Source organism: Pholcus phalangioides, unplaced genomic scaffold (genome assembly GCF_987345545.1).
Source record: "Pholcus phalangioides strain wild (caught in Gottingen) unplaced genomic scaffold, Ppha-v1.0 ptg000008l_1, whole genome shotgun sequence".
Classification (NCBI taxonomy): Eukaryota; Metazoa; Arthropoda; class Arachnida; order Araneae; family Pholcidae; genus Pholcus; species Pholcus phalangioides.
The window spans coordinates 42250124-42277880 of NW_028301601.1; the positions used below are offsets into that span (position 1 = coordinate 42250124).

General features: G+C 38.3%; 3 protein-coding genes and 1 pseudogene across 4 annotated transcripts in view; 2 read left to right on the plus strand and 2 right to left on the minus strand.

Annotated features, from left to right (window-relative positions):
• The first annotated feature begins 347 nt into the window (after window positions 1–347).
• Window positions 348–8219, plus strand: LOC149084304 (uncharacterized; annotated as a pseudogene). Its single transcript, XR_016192962.1, has 10 exons — window positions 348–876; window positions 1094–1441; window positions 1534–1874; window positions 1961–2303; window positions 6515–6668; window positions 6778–7001; window positions 7094–7193; window positions 7279–7466; window positions 7580–7668; window positions 7783–8219. The product of XR_016192962.1 is annotated as an uncharacterized LOC149084304 (transcript).
• Window positions 8220–13087: 4868 nt separating this feature from the next.
• LOC149084305 (uncharacterized) lies at window positions 13088–15140 on the plus strand. Its single transcript, XM_089234672.1, has 2 exons — window positions 13088–13212; window positions 14629–15140. The coding sequence occupies exons 1-2, from the start codon at window positions 13093–13095 to the stop codon at window positions 15130–15132; spliced, it is 624 nt and encodes a 207-aa protein (XP_089090798.1). The 5' UTR covers window positions 13088–13092; the 3' UTR covers window positions 15133–15140.
• Window positions 13207–16818, minus strand: LOC149084306 (uncharacterized). Its single transcript, XM_089234671.1, has 3 exons — window positions 15990–16818; window positions 15471–15615; window positions 13207–14392 (listed from the first exon to the last, which is right to left on the minus strand). Exons 1-3 carry the CDS (start codon window positions 16277–16279, stop codon window positions 13580–13582), a joined length of 1248 nt encoding a protein of 415 aa, XP_089090797.1. The 5' UTR covers window positions 16280–16818; the 3' UTR covers window positions 13207–13579.
• Window positions 16819–17302: 484 nt separating this feature from the next.
• The window catches only part of LOC149084307 (uncharacterized), a 50396-nt gene continuing 39941 nt past the window's right edge, over window positions 17303–27757 (minus strand). Inside the window, exon 3 of the mRNA XM_089234670.1 lies at window positions 17303–27634. Within this exon, the coding sequence (XP_089090796.1) occupies window positions 27352–27634 (283 nt within the window). The 3' untranslated portion in view covers window positions 17303–27351. The remainder of the gene's footprint in view (window positions 27635–27757) is intronic.

The following is a 27757-nucleotide window of genomic DNA, read 5'->3' on the forward strand; positions in this document are numbered from 1 at the left end:
TTTTGACGCTATCAATAAGTTTGCCACAGTTCTAGATGTACAGATATTTGTCAAGGCGTCGGAAGAGTTTTATCAGGTAATGACTGAATAGTTTATATTGACGGTTTTTTCACTTTATATTATCAAAATATTTTACACCTTACATTATCGATATTCCCTTACATGAACAAAATTCACTTATGTTTTTAAATTATGTTTTAGGTGGTGTTCAAGACACCTAAGAAGGACAAAAAAATATTTTTGTTGCTTCATAATGAACATTACGACCTGATCACTTCTCCCAAGGGGTTCCACGGCTCCAAATTTTATTGTTCGGACTGTGACAAAGCCTACGACCATATCCAGAAACATAAATGCAGTGTCAGCTGCAATACATGTTTCGAAGAATCATGTACTGTTGGGGTGTCTCAAACATGCAAGGACTGCCATAGACTATGTCGGTCGGATGACTGCTTTACAAGACACAAGAGTCTTGGAGGAAAAAACAACAGCTACTGTCCAATTCTACGAGTGCCCGATATGCAAAAAATTTCTGGTGACCAAGGAACGACCCCGGGACAAACACGTCTGCAGTGAAAAATATTGCAGCAACTGTAAAAAATTTCACCGCGACGAGCATCATCTCTGCACCATCAAGAAGATAGCCCCGAAAGTTCCTTCGGAGAAACTCATCTTCTTTGATTTTGAATCTGACCAGTCGTCGGGCGAACACATCGTGAACTTTGTCGTAGCGCAATATGCCGACGGTCAAGAAACTGTATTCAAGGGGTACAACACTATCAATGACTTCTGCACATGGTTATTTCGCAAAGAACATAAAGGATTTACAGCCATCGCACACAACATGAAAGGATATGATGGCCAGTTTCTGCTCAAGTAAGTTTATTTGTATATACATTTGAAAAAAATCATTTTATGTTTCGCTAATTATTATTTGATTTTTTCAGAATGTTTTAGGTTACAATTTTCTTCACATGTATAAACAATTTCAAAATATTGAAAAAACATTTTTATGTTTCATTATTTATGGTTTTATCAAAATTATAAAAACATGGGTCTGTTAATAATTACGTTATTATTATTTTCTTTATAGATACCTCCTAGAGCAAGGTATCAAACCTTCTGTTGTGCCGTGCGGCTCAAAGATCAGGACTTTGAGTCTGGATACGCTCAAAATCCGCATCATCGATAGTTTGAACTTCTTGCCCATGGCTCTTTCCAAACTACCGAAGACGTTTGGGTTGGACGAATTGAAGAAAGGTTTCTTCCCCCACCTCTTCAATCGCCCAGAAAATCAAGATTATGACGGACTCCTTCCATCCAAGAATTTCTATAATGCAGAATCATTCTCCATTGATATGAAAGCAAAATTTGAAAACTGGTACGAGCAGAGGAAAGCTGAAAAATTCGTCTTCCAAAAAGAGATGTACGAATACTGCAAGTAAGTTGTTGGACTAAATGGATAAACCCATAACTTGATTTTTTGATGATTTCATACAGTAGAGTAATTATTTGCATTTTGTTTTTTCTCAGGTCAGACGTTGATATACTTCGACGTTGCTGCTTGCAGTTTCGAAACGAATTTTTGGCACTCGCTGACGTCGACCCCTTCCAATACCTGACCATTGCTTCTGCCTGTATGGCAACGTACCGGTCGAAATTCCTCGACGAAAATTCTCTTGGAATGGTGCCCGTCAATGGATATGTCAACCAAACAAACAGCAGCCGGCTCTGCGCGGAATGGTTATCATATCAGGCCTTAAAGAACAACCAAAATATACAACATGCACGAAACGGGGTAGGTGAGAAACGTGTGCTTGGCCTCAGTGTCGACGGGTTTTGTGAGGAAACAAACACCGTGTTTTTGTTTCATGGTAAGTGTCATCGATTATTATTATTTTAAATTCGTTTTATTATTTTTGTGTGTGTGTCCATGATTAAATTTTTTATTTCTTTTCAGGATGTTATTGGCACGGGTGTCCACAGTGCTTCGATAAAGGCATGGTGAACCCCAGCACTCAGACACGCATGTATGAACTCTATAAAAAAACATCTCAGCAAGAGCAAAAGTTTCGTCAGGCCGGATACAGGCTTGAAGTCATCTGGGAACACGACTTCAATGCTATGAAGAAAACGGATGCCAATTTGACAAACTTTTTGGCAGACTTTCACTATGTCGACCGTCTAGAACCCAGAGACGCTTTCTACGGCGGAAGGACCAATGCCACCAAGCTCTTTTATAAAGGCACTGCTAAATACATCGACTTCACGTCTCTATATCCGTGGGTCAATAAATATTGCAAGTGAGTAATCATTTAGTGTTTATGCGTACCAAGTTTTTCCCATGTTATTCTCGTATTTATTGTTTTTTAATATTGCAGATATCCGATCGGGCATCCAAAAATTATCACGGAAAATTTCGATGACCCGTCAGCATATTTTGGCGTGATGAAATGCAAAATTTTACCACCCCGAGGATTATATTTGCCCGTCCTCCCGTACCGGTAAATAGAACGTGTGACGATTGGTGAGGTGTATACGAAGCGACGAACATGAAGCATTCCTTTATTTTGCATTAACATGCGAAACACACAACCCTTCGTGATGAAGGTTAAAATCGAACTCCCGAGAATGTCTTCTCTCGATACAACTTAAATCTCACGTGTCTCGTGAAAAAAAGTATTGCTGTACATCCTTGTTAACAGCTTGCCTGTTACATACTCCCCCTCTGGTTTCGCGGACGTCCCGGCAAGGAACCAGCAATAGGCGTTGTGGGAGGTTGTTCAGTGTTCTTGTTAGTTCCAACTTTGAGTGGTCGTCCCTTCTTTCGTGATGACACTACGGATACAGCATCCGGTTTCGCACATGGTGTGAGAGCAGAAGTACGATATACGCTGACAGAGACACCCGATTTGGCCGGATCAGCGACTATGTACCTCGTAGGCGATCTCTGGGCTAGCACAGGGTACGGTCCATCTCGTTGTGGCGTGAACTTTGTCGACCAGTTCTTCCTTCGAGAACTCGGTTTGGAACCGTTGTCAACATAACCTTTGCGTTCATCCCGTTTTTGTTCCACTTTCTGCTTCACAGAAACTCTTGTAAGGCTTTGCATGGGAGTCAACCTGTTTTCACGACTTCTTTGGGCATGGCTGCGACCTTCTGATCGACGCGCGTTAGGGTTTTGATCCGAATATTTAATGCCGCTCCCCCTGCATTTATCGTTCCCTTCTCTAGCACTGCTTATACTTGTTTGGGTCCTTGACTCATGGAAGCTATTGCTAGACGTTATTGTTTGGCTTGGCATTTTACAACGATGCAGTATGTGATAATATCCTGGTGATCCTGGACTGCGTCGCCTGGCACCGGAAAGTTCGACTCGTTCGTTCCTGCGGAAACGTAAGTCTAGTACTTGCCTGCCTGTCGGAGTAACTCGTGGTTGCCTTTGCACCGATTGGTGATGAAAGCTTCTTGCGGATCGGGGGATTTCGCTATGGACAGCAGGACGTGGATAGCCAGAAACATGACGTGGATAGTCACGGACGTGACCTGTTTGGTTCCTGAGACGTCTAAACCGATCCCACCGCTGAGGTTCCGATGCCATATCACCATGGTGAACTTCGCCTTCGGGAGTGTCTCCTCCCCCTGGACTGAAAAAAATTTCATTCTTTTTCCACGACCTGTTCAGCACTTGTTTCCGTTGCTGTCCTTCAACTTGTCGTAGTTGGCAAGAATTCAAGTTAACATGCTCTACTACATGTTGAACAGTTTTAATCGTAGACTCGTTCACAAAGTGGAATCGCTTCCGAGTATTTCCCCCGAAGAACCATTGCCTTCGCTTGAGATCCAACACGATACCAGCTTTCTCTAGAAAGTCGATTCCCAAAAGAGTTCTGTTACCGACGATTCCAGGAAGAACTATAAATTTCGTCCTTAGTCGCTTCCATTGGATGTTGACCAATACCGTTGTGGTCCACACATTCACCGTTGATTGCTGGAAAGTGGAATCGCCTTGATGTCCTTATACAATTCATTCCAAACAATCGATTGATTCTTATCAGTTACGAGGATGGGTTTGGTTTTGATACTACGATGCCATGTGTTGTTATAGCTATGCATTAATTTGCTTAACACGTCTACATATCTATGCGTATTTCTGTGTGTGAAATATTTGAACATTTTCTGTTTCAATGTTCTGTTAAATCTCTCGACGACAGAGGCTTTTTTCTCGCTCTCTGTTGAATGTGTCTAACGCACCTTAATGCTGTTGAACAACAATTAAGCAAGTTAGATGATGATATCATCTAACTTGCGCAGAAGTTAGATGATATTATACCAGCCGGCTTTTACCAGCCGCAATATCCATTATCTCTTCTCTCGTAAATGGAACACGCTAAAAAATACGTCATCGTTTCGGTACATAGACACATTCAACAGAGAGCGAGAAAAAAGCCTCTGTCGTCGAGAGATTTAACAGAACATTGAAACAGAAAATGTTCAAATATTTCACACACAGAAATACGCATAGATATGTAGACGTGTTAAGCAAATGAATGCATAGCTATAACAACACATGGCATCGTAGTATCAAAACCAAACCCATCCTCGTAACTGATAAGAATCAATCGATTGTTTGGAATGAATTGTATAAGGACATCAAGGCGATTCCACTTTCCAGCAATCAACGGTGAATGTGTGGACCACAACGGTATTGGTCAACATCCAATGGAAGCGACTAAGGACGAAATTTATAGTTCTTCCTGGAATCGTCGTTGGCATACATTCTCCGTTTGCAAGACGCATCTCGATAGTTTCCTGATGGAATTTGGCGTTTTGCTCTTTCAAAATACGATGCAGAGTATCACTTGCGATACAGTGCGTAGCACCGCTGTCGGCACAGGCAGTTCCCACTTTGCCATTTACATGAATTTTTAACAATGCTACGGGTTTTGTTACAGAAGAGCATAGATTCAGTTCCAACTGACCAAACTGAGCGGTTGTCGCTGTCATTTCGGGATTACAGGTCGGACACTGCGCTCTAATTACCCCCGGATATCCACATCCATAGCAGCTTACAGGTCGCTGTTCATCCAGGCTGATCATGGGAAGTATCTGTTCATCTGCACGAATCACTGGTTTTGATGACGTCCATGGATATTTCCTCGGTGTTTGCTTTCGATCACCCTCGACATCGTACTGCTGGTTGAATTTCTTTGTGAAAGTACTCCTGGCATCTTCATACGCGTCGAGTTTCTCCGCTAGTTCCGATGGGGAGATCAACATGGCCCATACATCGATGAAATGTTCTTTCACTTGTGGAGGGCACTTCTTCTTCATCTGATCAGCTATGACTAGATTAATCAAGTCCTCGAATGTTGTGACCTTAACTTCTGTTAACCACCCTTCAAGATACGTTTTCAACTCAAAATAAAAATCACGCCATGAACTCTCCGAGTTCTTCCGATGCTCTACAAAAAGCTGTCGAAATCTGTCCGCATGTAGCTTAAATCGTTTTAACAGCAGTTCCTTGAGATACCGATAGTCCTTGAACTTCTCGTCAGGCTCCCTGGCACAGATCCTAGCCACCTCTTTCGGTAAGCTATTGATGAGATACGTAATCCACAATTCTTCCGGAATCTGGTGTAATCCCATGTGTCGTTCGAACACGACCAGGAACAATGAAATGTCATCTGATGATTCAAAACGCGGAACCGACACTTGAAAGTCCCGATTTGTCACAGCCGGTCGAACGGAAGCTTGGCACTTCTCCGCTTCTATCCTCAGTCTCTCGAGTTTGAACTGCATTTCTGCTCGCCGGTTCCTCTCTTCGGCTTCTTCTCGTCGAATTCTCTCTTTCTCTTCGACATCTTCCCGTCGAATTCTCTCTTTCTCTTCGACATCTTCCCGTCGAATCCTCTCCCCTGTTTCTTCTCGTCGAATTCTTTCTTCTGCTTCTTCTTGTCGAATTCTCTCTTCTACGAGGGTCTGTAGCACTCCTTTTGCGAAGACCTCATCGTATTCTTTACTGGACGTAATCAGCTTCTTCAGCTCTATCACTTTCATCTCGGGTTCGGTAGGTTCGCCCATCTCTTCGGTAAGGCGACGGAGTTCGTCTTTTCGATATTCCGCTAAGTAAGACATTTTCACTCACTTGCTACCTAATTAGGATGTCCGCTTAGCTAAAAACACTCACGCGTCTATTTTAAACGTTGGGCGCCAATGTGACGATTGGTGAGGTGTATACGAAGCGACGAACATGAAGCATTCCTTTATTTTGCATTAACATGCGAAACACACAACCCTTCGTGATGAAGGTTAAAAACTCCCGAGAATGTCTTCTCTCGATACAACTTAAATCTCACGTGTCTCGTGAATAAAAGTATTGCTGTACATCCTTGTTAACAGCTTGCCTGTTACAAACGTTATTTAACAGTTAATATTTCATTTCATAAATGAAATAGTGTTTATCCATTTAAGATACTCGATTTTCTTCTCTAAATATCGATTTTTTTTTCAGATCTGGTGGAAAGCTAACCTCTCCGTTATGTCGAACATGTGTGGGAACAAAGGCTAAAGAATGTCACCATGATGACGAAGAGAGGAGTCTCACGGGGACTTGGGTTACTGCAGAGATTCAGAAGGCAATTGAGAAAAACTATGTTGTAAAGGAAGTATACGAGATAAATTTTTTTTCAGACTCGTGAAATAACACTAACGCTTTTTTTTTTACTTTAACATTTTTTAATCTATAAATAACTTTCAACTCATATGTTTTTCTAGGTTTATCACTTTGAGCAATCTCGGGAAGGTCTTTTTGCTCCTTATATAAACGCCTTCTTAAAAATCAAACAAGAATCCTCTGGTTGGCCATCAAATTGTGTGACGGATGAGGAGAAAAGCTCGTACATTAAGAAATACAAGCAAGTTGAAAACATACAGCTGGATCCTGAAAATATCCAAATTAACCCAGGTCGACGCCAAGTGGCCAAACTGTGTTTGAATAGGTAAGAGAGAAAAACAATTGAAAATTTTTTAAAACGTGCAAATCGTTGAAAATTATGTATCAAGTCCGTTACCAGAGTATTATTTTTTTTAGTTTTTGGGGACGTTGGGGTATGAAAGAAAATAAGACGCAGTTGTCATACGTGACCAAGGCTTCAGAATTCTATAAGATGATGAATGATCCTGCAATAGAGGTACATATACTTTATCAAATTTTCTGAAATATTTAAATTATTTTCATCACAGTTTTTTATTTATATTTCATTTCATCATTTACAGGTCGTAGACTTGTATTTACCGAATGGTAACATTGCGGCTATCCAATGGCATCACAGGTCGGATTTCATACCACAGACTGACCGGACGAATATATTCCTCGCTGCGTTCACAACAACGTGGGCCCGTTTGAAGTTGTATTCCGAGATGGAGAAGCTAGGCGATGCTTTGCTGTATTTTGACACCGACTCGTAAGTTTTTATATAAACATATGATGATACACACATATATTTTTTTAATTTTTATATAGTTATCGTTTTTTTATGATTTTTTCTTTTTTAAATTTCGGAATCATCTATGCTAGTAATGGGACCAACGACCCACCCTTAGGAGATTTTCTTGGAGAATTTACAGATGAGCTTGATGGTTGCGTGATTACAGAATACGTATCTGGTACGTTTGTCATTATTCTTATTAAAAACTATTATTTGTGAACATTTATTTTCGTTTGAATGACATTAACAGGGAAAAAACTTATGTGCCGATTAATCTCATTATTTTTTATAGGTGGAGCCAAGAACTACGCGTATAGGAGGTCTGATGGGAGAAAACATGCTGTAAGATACTGGGGTTCACGCTCAACTATCAGAATTCTCAGTCCCTCAACTACAATACAATGAAAGCTCTGGTTCAGTCCATGGACTAGTCGTCATTAGAGACAATTACAAAATTACCAGGGAAGCGAAAAGAAGACGAATTCTTACTACAGTGGAAGAGAAGAAGTATGGCATCATCTATGATAAGCGAGTATTATTGCCTGATTTCTCGACGTTGCCATTCGGGTATTAAAATGCAATATTTTTTTAGTCATACAAATTTACGCAATATAAATTCACTTCCCGATATGTAATATAATCCCTTTATCCTTAATAAATTATTTTTGTTATTGATTTGTTTCTCTCGTTCTTGAGTATTCTTTTGTTCAGGTATTTAATGTCATGTCAACACAGATATCTATCATTCGCGATGGAAGAGCTGAAGCTGAAACATCCTTTTGGATGTATAGTGTCTGGACCGACTTCTTCGGGTAAAACTAGATTTGTTCATAGACTCATAGCTGAAGAAATGATACATCCGTTTCCTTCAGAAATAGTCTGGTTCTATGGAGTTTATCAACCATTTTATGATGAGATTTCAGGAGTTAAATTCGTTGAAGGATTACCATCGGATTACGAGTCTTATATTGGATCAAAATCTCTTTTTATTATTAACGACTTGATGACTGAACTTGGCAATGACAAACGCTTAACTAATTTGTTTATTCGTGGAAGTCACTACAGAAACCTTTCTGTGATATTCATAGTTCAAAATTTCTTTCATAAAGGCAGTCAGATGCGGGAAATATCTTTAAATGCGCATTACTTGGTATTGTTTAAAAATCCGAGAGATAGAAGCCAAGTTCAACATTTAGCTAGACAGATGTATCCTGGTAAACAAACATTTTTTCAAGAGGTTTTTAATGATGCCTGTAAGCCAGCTTATGGATACCTAATGATAGACTTGAAACCGAATACAGATGAACAATTGCGACTGAGAACCGGTTTTTTCCATGATGATACTTATTACGCTTACCAGCCTAGATAGTTCATTTCGTGTCAAACAGTCGAAGCAGTCACACGTCACGGAGGGTGGTCTCGTTCTAGACTTTGAAGGGTTCCAATGTGAGAGAAACGGTTTTATAGTTAAAGAATTGGCCTACTTTTCGTTAGACGGCAGTAGTTACGGTACATATACATTCAAACCACCATGTGACTGGTCTGAACTGAGCAGTAAAGCAAAATCGTCAGCTGTTTGGGTGATATCAAACTTGCATCGCATTTCTTGGACTGGTGGGGATTTACCTTATGAAAAATGCTCAGAAATTCTTTCATTGTTATCGGACTCGTATACTGGTATTTACTGCAAAGGTCTTGAAAAATGCAAATTCATTGAACGGATAACGGGAAAACCATGCCATGATCTCATTGGATATCCTCACTCCCCATCTCTACGTAATCCAAAAGTCATCTGTTTTAAACACGGCTTTAATTTTCCCCACTGCGCACTGGTCAAAGCCGACAAATATGGTATTTATATTCGTGAAAGAGGTTTCGACTGTCAGTAACGTTCGAGATGTCGAGGTGTATACAGCAAAATTTAGAGACTCTTAAACAGCTAACCTGTTGTAGAGGCAGAAAACGCACTGCTCTGATAAAGAGAAGTAGCAACGGTGTCATAAAAGCTGTATGCGAAGTTTGTCTGAACGTGTTAAAAGGTAATGTTCCTATCACGAAAACTCAGAAAGCCAAACTCACTAGACACAAGAGGAGTCTGAGAACTTTGTCCAAGAAGAATCTACCGTTATATAAAAAACGACGTATTTTAGTCCAGAGAGGTAACGGTTTTCTCAGCCTGCTTTTACCAGCCGCAATATCCATTATCTCTTCTCTCGTAAATGGAACACGCTAAAAAATACGTCATCGTTTCGGTACATAGACACCTTAATGCTGTTGAACAACAATTAAGCAAGTTAGATGATGATATCAACAGTGTCCTCAAGAAGAAAGGGCTGAGAGATGATGAAAAAGCGAAACATTATCTACAGGTATTGCAAAAATACCTAGCAGTTGCAGAAAATAAAGATGTTGAAATTTTAGGGGAAAAGAAGAAGAAGATGCGAGACCCAGTATCGAGAACATGATCATTCGAAAAACCGCTCCGAAACAAAAGGAAAAAGGTAAAGAACTGGTTGATACCATGAAAGTGTATAATAGACAATTGTTCTGGAATGCGGATGGCGAGCTTGTGCAAGATGGTGTTGTGGTCCCGGGATCGAATATTGTGGAACTTGTTAGACATAATTTACGACAAAAGGTTACTGGAAAATCACCTAGGGGAAACGAAGTATTTAAAAATTCTGTTGAACGTATATTGTCACATGAATGGTTGAACTTGTAACTACAGTTTTTTATACAATAAAAGAAAAGTAAAACTTGTAAAATCTTGTGTTGTTTTGTTTATTTAAAAACTTCGTTTTTTTCTGGTATTTAATCACACGCGATATAATAATTAATAACATCATTTGCTAATGAACAGTAGTAAGAAACGGGTGTGTTTTAGTGATAACGTAACAACATTCATAGTTGGGTGCGAAGATAGAAGAGGATTTTGGGTTGAAGATGTAACAAGATTCAGGAAAAGAATATCAGATTTTGAAAAAATATGGATAAATACACAAATCCCTCCGAACCAGCCAGTTTCGGAGGAATCAATGCGTTTCACAAGAGTCTGAAAGAAAACGATATAAATGTGACTTTGAAAGACGTCAAAGAATTATTACAGGGTAATGAGGCATATACCTTGCACAAACCTTCGAGAAAAAATTTTAGGAGGAATCGAGTGATAGTGGGAGGTATAAACGAACAATTTCAAGCTGATTTGGTAGACATGCAGGCGTTTAAGAAGGAGAACAAAGGCGTCAAATACATACTTACATGCATTGATATTTTATCAAAATTCGGTTGGGCCATACCCTTGAAAGATAAGACCGGAAAAGAAGTAACCAAGGCGTTCAGAAAAATTTTCAAGGATCGTGTATGCAATTATTTACAGACGGATGCGGGTAAAGAGTTCAAAAATAAAACTCTGCAATCATATCTAAAATCCATGGGTGTCATACATTTTTCAACAGAGAGCGAGAAAAAAGCCTCTGTCGTCGAGAGATTTAACAGAACATTGAAACAGAAAATGTTCAAATATTTCACACACAGAAATACGCATAGATATGTAGACGTGTTAAGCAAATGAATGCATAGCTATAACAACACATGGCATCGTAGTATCAAAACCAAACCCATCCTCGTAACTGATAAGAATCAATCGATTGTTTGGAATGAATTGTATAAGGGCATCTTGAAACCCGTGAAAACAAAGTTCAAGTTTGACATTGGAGATACGGTTCGCATAAGCCGCGCCAAAATGATTTTCGAGAAAGCATATGAGCATAATTGGACACGTGAAATTTTCACTATTAAAGAGAGACTCGAACGAGTCCCTCCAGTGTACAGGATAGCCGACTTTAACGGTGAAGTTATTCAAGGTACTTTTTACGAATCTGAGTTACAGAAAGTGAAACCGAGCGAATATTATAAAGTAGAAAAAATTTTAAAAAGACGTAAAATAAGAGGTAGAATGGAGTATTACGTTAAATTAAGGCTACGACAACCGTTTCAATGCGTGGGTGCCTCATCTCAAGCGCATATAAATGACGGTGATCACGTATTTATCAGACATTCAACAAGATGTCGTTCTATGTAACACTTCCCAGAGACAGTTCAGTGTCATACTATCCTCAAAACACTACATCCAATTTTGTCACAAGACTACCGCTTCCCATAAGTTTGACTGGTGAATGGGAATGTGCCCTATCAGAAATTGTTTATTCCCATACGTTGTTTAATATAACGGAGAAAAATAATCTGTTTGGATTCGATCTAGGTGATGGAAAGCTACAAGGAAGAAACGTACCAGTTGGATATTACGAGACAGTTCCAGATCTCTTGAACAGTCTGAAGATACCTGCTTTAAGAAACAAAATATTGTTCAATTACAATGAAAGCACCCGGAAAGTGAAAATTACAATAAAAGATGGTGCAAAACTTCTTTTAAAATCCGGTATTGCTGAGCTTCTGGGATTCGAACCCATGCTGGTCGAAGAAACGATTGAAAGTCCTTACGTTGCTGACACTAACGTGTTTTTTTCCCGTTTTGTACGTCTATTCAGATATCATACAACCTCAGGTTGTTGGTGACGTCCAGGCTCCTCTACTAAGAGTCGTTCGCGTGCAAGGAAAAGATAACGATGTTATAAGTTCACATTATGACAGGCCTCACTATCTTCCCATAGCCCGAAAAGATTTCCAGACTATAGAGATCGAAATTCGGGACAGTTCGGGAGATTATATACCTTTCAGTAGAGGAAAATCGATTCTTATTCTTCATTTCCGCACGCGACAGCTCTTAAGGCGCGTATACACTAGCGCGCGGATCGTGTAATGCAAGCGTTCGCAATCGGTTGTTCAGTAATTTGTACGGTGTTGCGAACGATTAACGAATCATTCTTGATCTGTTTGAACCGGTCCACTGGGAGTCGGTTTTTTCGACGAACACAAAGGGATTCTTCCTTCTAGTTTGGACGGTGTCATTATCGGTGTGCGTGTTTGTACGTGCTTCTGAGCCTATCTAGAGCCTCAATTTTTTTTCCTCGTCTTATTTCGCGAAAGCCATTTATAGTCCTAATAAATTTGTCATTTATCGTCATTTTAATAGTCATTAAATTCGTTTATCATACGGCGTGGACCGAAGAAGATTGTTTTCAGCTGATTGAAATGTATAAATCCCAAACATTATTATGGGATCCTCGCCATGTACATCATTTCCGCAAGAATTTGAAGGAGGATGCGTGACGAGAGATTAGCTGCACCATGGGCCGACCAGCAGATGAGTGCAAGTCGAAACCTGCTGGCATCCTACCGTAGAGAAAAAGCCAGAGAAAAAAATAGTAAAGGAACAGGAAAAGGTAGGTGGTTTTTTTGTATTGAGAATTTCTATATATTTATCTATAGTTCTAACTTGAAGTAAAACATGGTCTGTCGATAATATTTCTTAACGTTTACCCTTAATTATTTTGTTATCTCGATTAATGTGTGTTGATTGAACAAAATTGATTGCAAAAAACATTGAAATGATGTAATATTGAACCTGTTGATTGTTAAACCGATCAGCACACATTAATGAGTACACACCCAAATATATTTTTTTACATAAACTGGCATTGAAATGTTGCATGAATATATTTTTTTTCTAGGAACCACGGACGTTTTTGTCAGCAGATGGTTTGCTTATGAAGCGTTCCGATTTTTACAGGATAGGGATACTCCGAGGAGTAGAATAGATACAGTGAGTAAAATAAAGCTTTACTTATATGTTCCAAACTTCATTAAAATACAAGTAGGGACAATAACATAGGTTGATTAAATACTCCCCTACTGTACCGAAGAGTGTTCAAAGACATGATTCCCTACCCTGCCTCGGGCCCATTTTATACTGATTTGTGTTTATTTTTAAAAATATTTTTTTCAAACTTACTTGGTTTTTATTTTCCTTGAGTGGCCGAGGGGTCCCTGGGAGTCAACACAGAGCCCCAAGGGATCCACCGAACACCATTTGAGAACCGCTGGTGTAATGACATACAATTGCATCAAAATAATTCCTTCACATTCGTTTAATAATTTTTATTACCATATTTGTCAAGATTTGACCATGTTCATGAATATAAATTCTGCCAGGACAGAGCCCCTTCTTTCATGCAATAGTCAGCTAATTCATCTCTTATTTTGTGGAAGTAGGCTGAAGATCTTCTAGGTGTATTTTTCAGCGGTACCATAGAGGTCATGTCTTCGGTGTTCCTCCACGACCCTATAGTTAAAACACCATTCTCTTCATGATCTAGTGAGCCAGGTGGTGTGTATAAATTCTTTGAATTGGCCCTTAAATAATTATGTAACATGATGATGCACATTATTATCAACTCTGCCTTCTCCGGCTCCAGAAGCATTGGTTTTCTCAGTACCCGAAATACTGAGCTTGATATTCCGAAAGCATTTTCCACAACTCGGCGAGCTCTACTCAGTCTGTAGTTGAAAATCCTCTTGACTGAACCTTTTGGATGCTCTCCCGAATAGGGCTTCATGATGTTTTCACTTAGAGGAAATGCACTGTCACCTACAACGAAGTATGGAACTTTCATACTGCGTCCAGGAAGTTCTTCTGCTAATGGCAATCCCATTGTATTTTCTGTGAGCATATTGTACAGTTTACATGTTTTGAAACCCCCCCCCCCATCCGATATTCTGCCTTGACACCCTGCGTCAGCAAAAATGAAATTGTACTCTGCATCCACCAATGCTAACAGGACCACACTGAAGAAAGATTTGTAATTGAAATAGTCACTGCCAGATTTTATGGGGGCTTGTAGAGTTACATGTTTGCCATCGAGGGCACCTACACAGTGAGGCAGATTCCAAATTTTTTCAAAGGCTGTAGCGATTTCCTTCCAATCAGTGGGTGTGCTGGGACGCTGAAATAAAATAAAACAATATAATTTCCTAAAGCAAAAATCATTGACTAATCATTGAAAATATTAAATTTTATTAAATGAAATAAATCATTTTTAATCTTCATAAGTAGAGAAATTTCTTTCTAACACAAAAAAAATACATGCTGTGGTTAAGAATGGTTTTTCTCTGCTTCAAGAACATGAAATAATTTGTTCATTGTATTGAACTCATGGTTTCTCACTATATGTATTTTCAGGAAAATTTGGATGCTGTTGGAGAAGAAGAACTGGAGGTGGAATATATTGTGGCAGGAGATGAAGATGCTCCACCAGAGGAAATGGGCACTCCTCAGAGACCTCTTAAACGGAAAAGTAAAGACAAAGATTCCAACGCAGAAATGTTTTCAAGCGCATTTTCTATTCTGAAGAGTGCTTCTTCGAACCTGAAGAAAATGCCAGCAGAGAATGATGAGATTTCATCTTTCTTCAATTATGCCGCAGCGAAAACAAAAAACTTTTCTCCAGATGCACAGAGAGCGGTTCAATGCGCAGTATTTGAAATTTTGATGAAAGCCGATCAAGGGTTGTACGATTTGCCCCGTGAAAGTGCCTTGACAACATATAGGCCATCTAGGCCACACATCTCTCATCTTTCTGCGGTAAGTTCATCACCGCGCCCTTCAAGGCCTGTCTCGATGGTGTCACCATCGACTTCAACAATGAGCCAACAGTCACATGATGATTTCGATGATTATGTGTAATTTTTTTTTCTTTTGTCAATAAATATATTTAAACTGAAATTTTTGAGAAAATATTTTTGAGTAATTTTTTCAAACTGTCCATACTGCAATTTACTACCATTTCCTATGGAAGAGGCGAGTTATGTGTGTAGTGCAGTCAACCACATCATAATGTGTTCAACTTTGCCACGTTGATATCTCCGCAATGTGATAAATCCAGTGGTGAGATTATCCGTATTAACGTGTAATGAAGTTATATATGTGTTGTGGGTCTGATGCTTACTGTTTTTCAAATGGGAAGTCGGGAGCCACAAGAAACCAATAAAAAATATCGAACAAGCTAAATTTTTTTAAATTACCTTAACGTATCCTTTCAATTCTTGGATAAGTGCTGCACAAACCTCTGGAATTATTCGTCCAATTGATTGCTTTGAAATTCTGAAGAGATACTGCAGACTGGTATACGAATCTCCAGTTGCGAGGTATCGCAGCGTTACAGCCAACCTGTATAAATTTATACTCGCATTATGCATTGGCTGACTTCGTATTGCTTATTTTCTATTAAGCAACTACAATTACTATCAAATTCACGCCAAAACTTGTCTAAATCGCTCTATAAGAACTACACATTTATCGCAGCACATTTTTTAAAATCAGCTATAAGCAGCACATTTTTTAAAATGTGCTGCTTATAGCTGATAAGATATGCACAATTATAAGCAAATAATTTGACTAATAAATGTAACAAAAGAATTAAACATGACAATTATAAAACTCCAAAAGGAATTTGTGTCTGCAATGATTTGATTTTCTTTTTAAAATTGAAAAAGAAGGGAAGGGGGGAATCCAAGCAAAACGTATGAACAATATGAGCTTACCTGTCTTGAGCGGAGATAGGAGAACGCATACGAGTTTCCGTCTTCGAAATTAAAGGTCCTATTCTCTTGAGAAGATCCTCGAAATCGGAAGGAGACATCCTTGAGAAATTTTTGTATTGCCCACTCATACTCTGAGCCTTTAAGTCCAACATTAATTCCGCGCCAGACCGTTTTTTATACAGCTCCGTCCTCCACCAACGTCGAGGTTTTCTCTCTTTTTTATTTAGCCCAGCCATTAATATGACCGCACTACTCATTACAACCAAAGCCAAGTTTTCCTCACGAGACATTTTTTTTTATGACAAAAACTACTCACTAGCCTATCTACGTTCCTCAATAGTTGTTACCGCCGCTCACAACCTACAGATGGCGTTAAAACAGCTCTCGGATAGAGCCATCGTTGATGATGATGATTCGTTTCGGAAATCGTACCCACTGAATGCATTGCGAGCGCTTGCGAATGCTTGCATTGCACGATCCGCGCGCTAGTGTACACGCGGCTTTATAAAAACACTGGGGGTCTATTACGCTCATGTCGTTATGCCCGCGTTTCAAACGTGTTTGCGGTGCATTGTGGGATAGATTTACGTCACCATCGCTAAAGGTTGATTTTTCTCACATCGTTACTAGCGATTTTCGTTATCATCATCGCTACGTGAAACGTTAACTAACGAGAACCGGAGACCACTCCTTATGTTCGCGTTACGGAAATAAATATGGCCGCTCGCGCGTACATTTTTCCATGGTGAGAGCAACGGAGACAAATTAGTTAAAACTAGAAATTCTTCATTCATTATTAATTTATCAAGTCGTTCATTATAATGAATAATAATTCTATGAATTACGTTCCTTAATTTGGTAACATGATTCAGAGACAGCATTATCGTTTAAAATGTTATCTGTACACATACTGATTGGAAAAAATTATTCATTGTGGTAAATCGTTATAAATTATACTCGGTACAAAGATAAATCACTCTACACAACGTTTTTTTTTGTTTTTTTTTTAATCTTGCATGGAAATACCTTTATTCTAATCTTAAACTCATCTCAATATAAGAATATTATTTAACTGGTAAATCTCTCTATTGCGATGTTTTCAAGACATTTTGAAATTCGCTCGATATTTTTTTTACATCTCGTTCAAAATCGACGTCAATATATATTTAAATGTCTCCAGATTTTCCCATTCTTAATTCGTTTCATAACATTCATATTTTGTAATATCAATTAAGTATTGCTGCTTTCTGTGCAGTACACAGAAGTGCAACGCAGTAAAGACCATTACACACACACACTCTGTGCACTAAGTGCACTATAAAAAATCAAAGTAAATTTTATTAATCAACAAATAAATTTTTTCTAATCCTTGAGTGCATTTTCTGATCGGAGTATAAAAAAGATGCCAACAACAGTGTAAATTTGGTGGCACTTCATTTTCATGTGTGAAACAAGGAAACCAATTTTCTAATTAATGATGTAAATAAAAGATTATTGTCCTTGATTTTGACTTCAAGACGGTAGATAAATGTGTTAAAAACATGGTAATATATGATGATATTTTTGAGTCGCTTTGGAAATTCATATCATTGAACTTAAATAGAAAATCATTTTATAACCGTAATAATTTAGAAAATTTCCCCGCGCCAGTATCAGGTGCGTGCATAGCCTACTTTTTTTTCAAATATTTGATGAAAATAAAAAGAATCCGGATGAATTTTAAAAAAAATGTAACTTAGAAAATTACGGACAACCAACACACACAAACGCGCACAAATAAATAAAATAATAATAACGCACGTGCTGCAGCACTCGTTGATAGTGATGATGATTATCAGCAGCGGAGAAAATTATCCGATTGGTCCATCTCTTTCAGAGCTAACGCAACTCTCGGACCAGGGAGTTTTTCGTAAAATAGATAACGACATACCGCGGGTTGCTGAGAAAAAATCAAGTTTTTGACGATGGTCGCTGAGATTTGTGTTATGAGGCTCGTTGAGAATTTGCGTTAAGGGCGTGACGTCACTAACGACCTCGTTGTATAACGACGTGAGCGTAATAGACCCCCTGGTCTTATCGATCGATTGTGATTTACGGATTAGATACGAAAGATGAAGGTTCCTTACCATTGTTGCACTAAACAGTTTGAGGACTACTATGTCCAACAAGCCGGACAAGGCCTGCCGTATTATTCGGGCGTGGCGATTCAGAGAGGTTATGGTCTAGGGAGTATATTCGGAAGTCTTTTTAGAGTAGCCATGCCTTTCCTGAAAACAGGAGCTAAAACTGCAGGCAAACAGATTTTACGCTCTGGTGCTGATATTGTTGATGATGTAATGAAAGGCGAAAACGTCAAAATCGCTGCGAAGAGAAGAATGGGTGAAGCTGGTAAGATACTGACGGGTAAAGCAGTGGCCAAGACTCGGTCCATGTTTGGAGCGGGACATAAAAGGAAACGCAAGAAGATGAAACGCATCATTTTAGCCAAACGATCCAACGTAAACACACACGATATTTTTGATCCGTGATGGCTTTTTTCTTGAAGGATTCACCTCATTTGGCAAAATCCGAACTCAATCTATTCGCTCTACCCGGGACGCAGACCACCATAGAAAGTGGAAAATGGATCACCTATTATCCGCTTTCAAACGTCTCCGATGGAGGCCCTCTGGAATTTAACATTGGCGGAAGCGGTGACGAGTATCTAGATCTCTCTCAAACATTAATTCACGTGAAAGCTGAGGTCGTGAAAGGAGATGGGACTTTTCTTAGTAAAGAGAGTAAAGTTGCACCTGTGAACCTGTTCTTGCAATCCCTGTTTTCCCAAGTTGTTGTTTCTCTGAATGATCGTCTCATATAGTCTTCCAGTAACACATACCCCTACAGGGCTATGATAGAAAAACTTTTGAATCACGGTAACGAAAGTAAAACCAGTCAGCTGACTACAGAACTATTTTATAAAGACACTGCCGGAAGAATGGATGTTGTGGATACCACGTCAGCGACTCCCAACGAAGGTCTAAAACAACGCGCAGCGTTCATCGAAGAGAGTAAGACCGTCGACATGATAGGTTCGATTCACGGAGACATATTCTGTCAACAGCGACTCTTACTGAATCTTGTTTCTCTAAGAATAAAGATGATTCGTAGCAAGCCGGAATTCACCGTGAGAAACATGTGTAATATATCAGTTCGTTTTTTAATTTCCAGCAGAATTTCTTTTGGTTGTGGTATCTTGTATGCTAGCTGGCTACGTGGAATCATATGTTCTTAATTTCTAAAGAAAGAAAAGCCCCCCCCCCCACCCTTTCTCTTGAACGTGAAATTAAAATTTCGACAAAAAATCTGGATGTATGAAAGAATGAAGCTTGTGAAGAAATTAAATATGCCGAGTTACTTTTGGAGACGGTTGCAAAAAAAATATGTATATAATAAAAATAAATCTGTAAATATACAAACAGTATTGTTCGCAGAAAATTTAACAAATTTGTTTTTAATTTTCTTCTTTTTTTGGTCATTTGTAAAATAATCGTAAGAATCCTGAAGAGAGAAAGAGGGATTAAATAGGCAAAGAGTCATATTGGATTAAATTTATCAAAAAATCGCAATCTCATGACCTTTCTTTGTTTTCTTCATACTCAGATAACTTTTAAGCATAATCCGAAAGTTAAATAAAAATTAATTTCTGAGAATTTGGGAGAGTTACGGCTAAATAAAAACTATGCCGTGATTCGGTGTCTCGAAAGTCGTATAAACGGGGTTCTCTCTCTCTCCACTGTATTTATTTTATTTTCTTCATTCCCCCTCTCTTCAGATCTGGAGACCACCCAATGTCCGAATTTGACTGGTCTTGTGCTACCACACTGATTTTTATCTATCTATATTGCTCTAAAATAGAATGTTTTAACCCGGGCATCTGATGACAACCCAGTAACTTTAGATCCTTTCTACTCCCAGGGTTATATAACTAAATCGTTTCACTTTAATGAGCGTCAAAAAAAAACAAAAAAAAAACCAATGAATGGTCATATCCTTGGCCTTCGCCATCCTCCATCTGTTCTGTCTTTTTGTGAGAGCAAAAGACCCATTCCAGAGAAGTCGGTCCCTGGAAAACTTATCTTTTCAGTTGAACTTTCCTTTTCCTTTTTGAAAAAAAAAGACCAGCCATAAAACATCCATCTCACAAATGATGGAATCTTTTTGTGCAAGTTTTTTCTTTGATTCCCTTCATATTCGTTTGAAGCTGCTTCAGGAAAACAAGAAAAGGGCTTTGCCCCACCAGTGGTCATTTTTTATCTTCACTGGTGGGGCAAATAGAAAGGCTAGTGGGGCAAAATCCCCTCCAGTTAACATGTTAAAAAAAGGCCTGTCCTGAATCTATCAATGCAAGAAAATCATGGCCATTTGAGTTGACTTCTACAGCTGGCAAAAAAAATTTAGGACCAAAATTTGAATTTTGGGGAGATCGCACAGTTGGCCCAACACGACTATTTAATTTTGGCGCCTCCCTTGCCCGTTTAAATTTTGCCTGTTTCCTCTATTGTTTCCCTGAGTGTTGTGTGCACAATGCACTCTCCTACCTCGTGAGTGTGATCGATGGCCCTGTGTACTCTCTCGTTTTCTCCAACAATCTGCCTGTACATGTCCGATACGGCCACACAAAAAAACATGTGATGTGTGATCGTGGTGTGTGTGTTCGGCTGTTTCTCTGTGTATACGTGTTAATTTGCTGTGAGCTCAGATTATGTACTTGCATGGTGAGCTCTCTTATCTGGGTCGCTCAATTGAGACACGATGTCTCCTTGTGACTCTTCTCTACTCTGCAGTGAGCTCATGTAAAGTTTGTTGTTTGCCTCCTCAGTGAGTGCGTCAGTTACGGCTTGGTCAAAATTTGGAGGGGCTCTGCTAAGCACATGGCGTTGTATGTCGGGTCTAAGCCCAGCAACAAAACGAGCCTGCAGTAACCTGTCATTGGCTGCTATGACCTCTGGAGAAATGGCGGCTGTTTTTTGGAAAACCCTGTTGCCAAGGTGTTGACTCTTGTTCCTGCTATACACAGGTTGCCAGGGTGTGCAACTGGGTAGGTAGCCAGGGGCACTTGTTTCTCAAATCTCGAGACCAACTTCTGGGAAAACTCCGAAAAACGGGAAATTTGGTCATTTTGTGGGACAAAAAAAATATGCCTCGGCCGTTGCCGTTAATTTCAATAATGTGTTTGGGGACGCTCTCAACATTGAGAAACTGAATTTCTCAAGGTTGATTGCAGGGGAAAAAAAGACACACCAAACAAGTTTCGAACAACAAATACTGCATATGCTACGCGAGTGCTTGGATTTAGTGCTGCTAAAAAATAAATAGTTTCCATTTTATGGAGGAGAAAAACAAACTATTTTTTATTACTCTTCATTTTAGTGACTTTATATCCGAGATTGAACGAATATTTATGCTATAATTATTTCAAACGATGTGTCATAAAGCAATTGTTTGTGACGACAATTTCATCAATTCAGAAAAAAAATATAAGAATTTTCCGTTGAACATTGCACTATTTTATATTATAATTTTGTTTCATTTTACAATTCCTCAATTTTTAATGCTAAAAAAATACGGATGAAACGAAATGATGTAGTTTTAGCAGAGACGACTCCACCCCAATAGCCACTACCCTAAACTTGGCGCGCACTAAGATGATTTACGCTATTGGGAGAACCGTTATTTATTGATTATTATCTCCATAAATATTAACATCAATCTAATTTTATGGTATTAATTTGTGAATTCTTTGCACATTATTATGTTTACCATTTCAGCTCATCAATATTGTCTAAGGAATGAAACGAATTTCTGAAATAGTGAAAATTTTCAAAATTTCGTTGTTTATTTGTTTACTCGAATTTATAAAAAGAAAAAAAAAATGTTTGAAAAAAAAACTGGATGGATGACTTATTTATCGTATCACCGTATACTTAAAACATTACCCATTTCAGTAAAGTTATGAGCTTTATATTTAAACATTTTCGCATAATTTATTATCAGAAATTTTTCAATGAGTTTCTAATTTATATCTAGTATATGGTCCCTAAAAGTGGTCATTTTCATATAATCACTCATATCCCGCGAAATAGAGGTCAGATTGGAATGAAAATTGATTCTGTTGAGTTTTCGACTATGCTGATTCGAATGAAGTAAAAATTGGTGTATGCTTCTATTCATAAATTTTTAAAACATGTTTTAATAATTCATACTTAAAAAAAAGCCAAATTCAAAATGAGTAATAAAATTATATTTGTCCCATTAGAATCTATCATTTAATATAAAAATTAATGAGATACCAATATTATTTCAGCAATTATGCTCAAAAACAAGATGTTTCCGTTTAACACTACGACACTCATTTTTCAATAATTTATATTTCACTAACCGTTCGTTCAAAATTGATGGAATTTGGTATTTCGGCATTTCTTGAGATACTGAATCCAAATATGGAAGAAAAAAATGGGGTTACCATTGAACTTTCAAAAGTTGGATCTAGTTTCAACATCTAGATGCCCTCTTAAGAAAAAATGAACTTAATACACTTAAGGAAGATCTTAAACGAAGAAGAATGGTACCTTTCTTTTTCTTTTACAATAAATAGAATCCAAGATATCGCCATCGTTCGGTTAAAAGTTGTGGGTACTGTACATTATTACCCTAATATGTTACAACGCTGTTGTGCACATTTGTAGTATTTGGTAGCTTCAATATTTTGGTGGTACTTCTTTCTTACAAAACTCTAGTTTTGTAATGAATTATGCATTAAATAATAAATAAAAATTTTATACACTTTTCTATGTCTGTGATTTTTTTCTCCTATTTCAATATTTCTTCATACTGAAAATAAGCAGCTTACAATTTTTTTTAATTAGCGAAAAGTCGTATTTTATTACATGGAATTATACGTTGTAGATCTTGTAATTTACTTGCAGGTTTTTTCACAGATATCTTTATTTTTAGAGAGTTTACGAAGTTTAGTGAGCTGTTGAAAGCAGGTAAATCGGTGCAGTGTATTTTAAACGGTTTGTTATCCCAATTTTTAGGGTAAAATGAAAACTTTCGTTGCAGTTTTTATTCTTCCAGTGTTTATATATTTTTTTTTAAGTATTTGTAGTAAGTAATGTCTTTTGCGGCAGGTTTTTGTGCAACACGTGAAAAATAATTACATTCATTGTATATAATTGTCATGTGTGTTAACTATTGCTAAAAAGGTGAATGAAAAGGATGTTCAGAAGCATTGAACTGTAAAAGCATACAAGTTAACTATGTAACTGACTGTAGTTATGAAATTTAATTAAATCTGCATAGTCCTCACAAGGGTGGAGCTGACAGGGGGACCCAGGACAATATTTTTTTCTTTTTTCATCCTATAAATTTACTATAAAAAGGCCAGTGAAGGATCTCAGCCTAGGGGCCTTGCTCCAGGATGTGGGGGGGGGAGATGAGATTTGTATATACAGTAATTATCTAGTGAGAAGAAAATAATTCTATCCAAATTTGAAAGAAGATGCATCATTCAAATTTGTGTAGAAGGAATTTTGTGGAAGAAGCTTAATATTTCGTTTAAGTGTTAAATCATTGTTTTTTTTATAAACTGTTTGGGGCATAACATCCTATATACTGCAAACAGAATGCGTATTTATATACTGCGAAAGATCGCAAAAAATGTTCGAAGAACTTGGTTATTGCAAAGGATGTGTTGCAAGAAAGCCATGCTACGGGTGCGCTTGAGGAACACGGAAGAAAGTTAGGACCCAGTTGGCCACGTGATCATCGTTTCTGCACCGAGTGCCATAGCCCTCTCTTTCTCGTTAGCCCCGTCTAAGACGCCTTCATACGTGTATAAAGGGGTTCTAGCATCACCTCCTAGAGATAGAAGGTCTCTGCACTATTTGCCATAAACGTCATTCAGAGTACCTAGCAAGTTTGCCACATTTTGAAACACAGCATCCTATTTCGTTTCTTCTTATTTTGGAGTAGAATCTTCCTGATTGGCTCACAAATACCTGATTGGATGTGGGGCATAGAAATCGCCAGTTCTGAACCCGAGATCATTTCTTTTCCTCACAACGATGATACTGGAACGAGCAGGGAATTTTTTTCGCTGAATATTCTGAGGGAAAATGGACTGCTTACTGACGTCACAAGCTAAGTGCGGAGACCTTCTATCTCTAGGAGGTTCTGGTTCTAGCCCCGTCACGATCGGGTGTGACGATTTAGTGACGTGATAGTGATCTTAGCCAATGAGGCACATCCCATGTTAAAAATCATATGAACGGTATGGACCCTGTACGCTACCCGGACCCTGTGTGTTGGGAGACCTGGTGATGTATATATACCTCTGTACATGCACAAAACTTGGTCCCTACAGGTCAAGCAGTTCCCTATGTGTTCAGGAGTTGAATGAAAACTTGTCCCAAAATCTCGTAACAGAGAAACGTAACAGATTTCCGTCACTCAAAAAACGTCACCGACTTTCCATAACAAAAAAACGTCAATTTCCAATGCATAGAAACGGGCAATTTTCGAGTTTGTGATTTTATATTATAGAGTAGACAGTAGATAATCGATTTCTGTTAATTTCAATGCTATTTGAAGGGTAAGAATTCAAAATTTCTCTTTAAGAAATTCATTGCGACCCACCCTTTAAGCCATATATGGTAAACCCTTGACCCGAGGATCAAATATGGCCCTGAAGATTATCTGATGTGGCTCGCCCCCCAAACCCAATTTTGTAAAAATGAAATAAGCGGCACAGATATACAGATCGCTTAAATGACCCGTGGAACGTTTTCAGATCACTGAAGTAGGCCGTGGCACATTCAAAGATCACTTAAGTAACCCGCGGCACAGTTCCAGAACACTTAAATGATCCGTGGAACATTAAGAGATCCCTAGAGTGACATGTGGCACAATTTTAGAGCACTTAAGCGGCCCCCCCCCCCAGAGCGGTTCTACATCACTCAAGTTACCCGCGGAACATTCCCAGATTGCGTAAGTAATCCGTGGCATAATTACGGATCATTTGAATGATGCGTTGCACAGTTCCAGAGCACTAAATTGGCTCGGAAACATTTCCTGAGCAGCACTTGAAGGGTACGTGAAACATTTAGAGATCGCTGAAGTGGCTCTGTAAGGGATTTATCATTAGAGACAATGTTAGTTCAGGTGTCCACAAACAACGAAAGATTTTTCTCGCTTTTGGCGCACCGAGTATAAGATGCCATTAAGAATATTTTATTTTTTCATAAAGGGTGGTTGATGACGTAAGCATCATCAAACCCCCCTCGTCATCAAATCGGAACCCCCAATCGGTGCGGACGTAATACTTGAATGATCCCTTTAATAGAATATTACTAAACGCCAAGTTATAGATTGGGTGTATGTTCGGTGAATTTGGCACGATTATGAAGTGACGTCATCAATTTTTAAAGTGTTGTAACTCATTAATTATTTACCAAATAAAAAAAACTGAAAAAGCACTTTTTGATGTAAGTTTCTCCCAAGAAATCACGTGAGTAATTATTTGGCGGTCGATAGTTACCACCCTGCATACAGTATAAAGTGTTGCAACGGAAAATTTGGTTGCTCTATGTACACCCTCCCGGTCTCTGAATCGGAAACGTCTTCGCACCCTTATGCTAGAAAAAATATACTTCATTCATTTCACGCTTCAATTTGCTAGATGTGAACAAATATAGGAATAGAAAAGAAATTAAGGTCGTCCACTGAAGCAATTAAATCTGTTGAACAGATTTTGTAAAACCTGGAATTTCTTGTCGTTCCTGGATCTTGTTATTTTAGGTAAGTCACTGATTTCGAAACTACTTTCGATCGTACTGTTGCCTGGTTTCCTAGAAAATCCTCCCAAATGGTACTTAGGAGGAGGAGAGCTTCCAAGAATACGAAAGACGGTTCATAGTGAACCAATAAATTTTTTGTCATCTAGAACTTATCAATAAAATTCCGATTTCAGACTGAAATCGATTCGTTCTTGTTGAATCGACCGTAAGGCGAAAAGTTTGATCAAAATATTGTTTCCAATATTTTTAAATATGCACTCATCCAAAATATTACTTAAATAGTCACATAATTTGTTATTCAATCGATTTCGTTAAATAAATCAAGTTAAATTATAAACTTTTCATACAAATTTTAATCTAAAATTTTTAATTGCGGTTAACAGTTGATCGATTAACCGATCCGATTAATCGGACCAGCCCTAGCAACTATAATAAATCATCAACGAATTACTTGAATTGGCCATTCACGTGACCATTCATTGATGCACTCGATCGGTAACGTCGGTTTTATTTGCGCATGTTTATGTGTGTGAAGAAAATGTTTCTAATACTCATTTTCATTTGATACAATTTCTATGGCAAAATACATGTCTCGTGTACGTATCGCAAACTAATAAGTTGATTAAATGAAAGAGAACGATGGAGATATTTTTTTAATATTTATCAAATTTATCGACTTCAATCAGGAGTTATGTATAATCGCCGGTGAAAGTAATAAACACATTAAAATTTATCAAGCCGATAGGTGATTATGCATATATTATCACTTTTCCCGTAATCCTTAACGTAAAAAATATATTTCAGGGATATATTGCAAAAACATTCGATATTTCAGTGTAGTAGAATGTCTAATGTTTGAAATGAATGTCGTACTTCTACAGTATGATGTGAATACAGCCCCCATACACCTCGTATCCACTTGAGGAAGGGAATAAAGGAAAATAGGGGATATAGAAAAAAAAACAAGAAAGGGCTTGGTGTTTGTAGGTAAATGTCTCCAAATTTCACTTGTGCTATAATGAAGTTGTGCGAATCTCTCTATCACCAAACCTTTTGGTTTTCCACTGCACAATTTAGCGATTGTTATTTATAAAATAGAGTGTACTGATTTTGTATGGCTGAATTTGGAAATTTTAATTCTTTGTCTGGATTTTAATAAAAATTTAATAATATCCATTTACGAAATTTAAAAAATATCCATTTACTAAATTTAAAAACATGTGTGTTAGATTTCGTTCTAGCATCGTTCTTTACCTCCCCCCATCAACTCACGTCTCTCCATGCAAACATTGTTTGAAAAAAATGGAAAAAATATTCATGGCCCCTCAAGGGTAGGGCTGACAGGGCTCCAGCCCTAAAGCTCCGTGACAATTACCATCTTTTTTGTTTTTTCATGAAATAAATTCACTATAGAAGTGTCCGTGAAAAGTCTGAGTTGGGGGCCCGATAGAGATCCCAGCCTAGAGCTTCTGCTCCAGGATGTGGGGACCATGAAAATATTGTAGCTACAACGAATCCTGTTCTCACGAGTCGATCGGGTTGGCTCGAGCCCGAACGTAGTACACGGATCCAGGCCCTCTTGCACTTTTTTGCCACCAGTCGCGTATTCTTCTCCACTTCAGAACAGAGACGATAAGTATGGACAGCACTGCTAGCAATACGCAACCCAGAGCGAGAGAAGCAGCTCGCACAGCCCTGTTGCCATGAGCATCTTCCAAAGGCTGGCTTTGACGCATGTCGCAAGAAAATGTTTCTTCTGGGGTTTCCGTGATGAGCTCTCCTTTCACTCTCTGTGGTAAATCACACCTGCAACATAAAATCGTCACATACTATATTCATAGGTACAGTAAATTGACTCAATAATGAGAAAGTAAATCCCCTTCCTCGACAACAAAAAAGAACAAAAAATAGCCCAGAATTAATAAAAAT

Bases quoted from the DNA above. Each gene is read 5' to 3' on its own strand.
- LOC149084305 (XM_089234672.1), top strand. From the start codon at position 13,093: ATGTTGCATGAATATATTTTTTTTCTAGGAACCACGGACGTTTTTGTC. The intron at 13,213-14,628 runs GTGAGTAAAATA...ATGTATTTTCAG, and splicing joins CGAGGAGTAGAATAGATACA to GAAAATTTGGATGCTGTTGG.
- LOC149084306 (XM_089234671.1), bottom strand. From the start codon at position 16,279: ATGTCTCGTGAGGAAAACTTGGCTTTGGTTGTAATGAGTAGTGCGGTC. The intron at 15,616-15,989 runs GTAAGCTCATAT...AAATTTATACAG, and splicing joins CCTATCTCCGCTCAAGACAG to GTTGGCTGTAACGCTGCGAT. The intron at 14,393-15,470 runs GTAATTTAAAAA...ATTTTATTTCAG, and splicing joins AATTGAAAGGATACGTTAAG to CGTCCCAGCACACCCACTGA.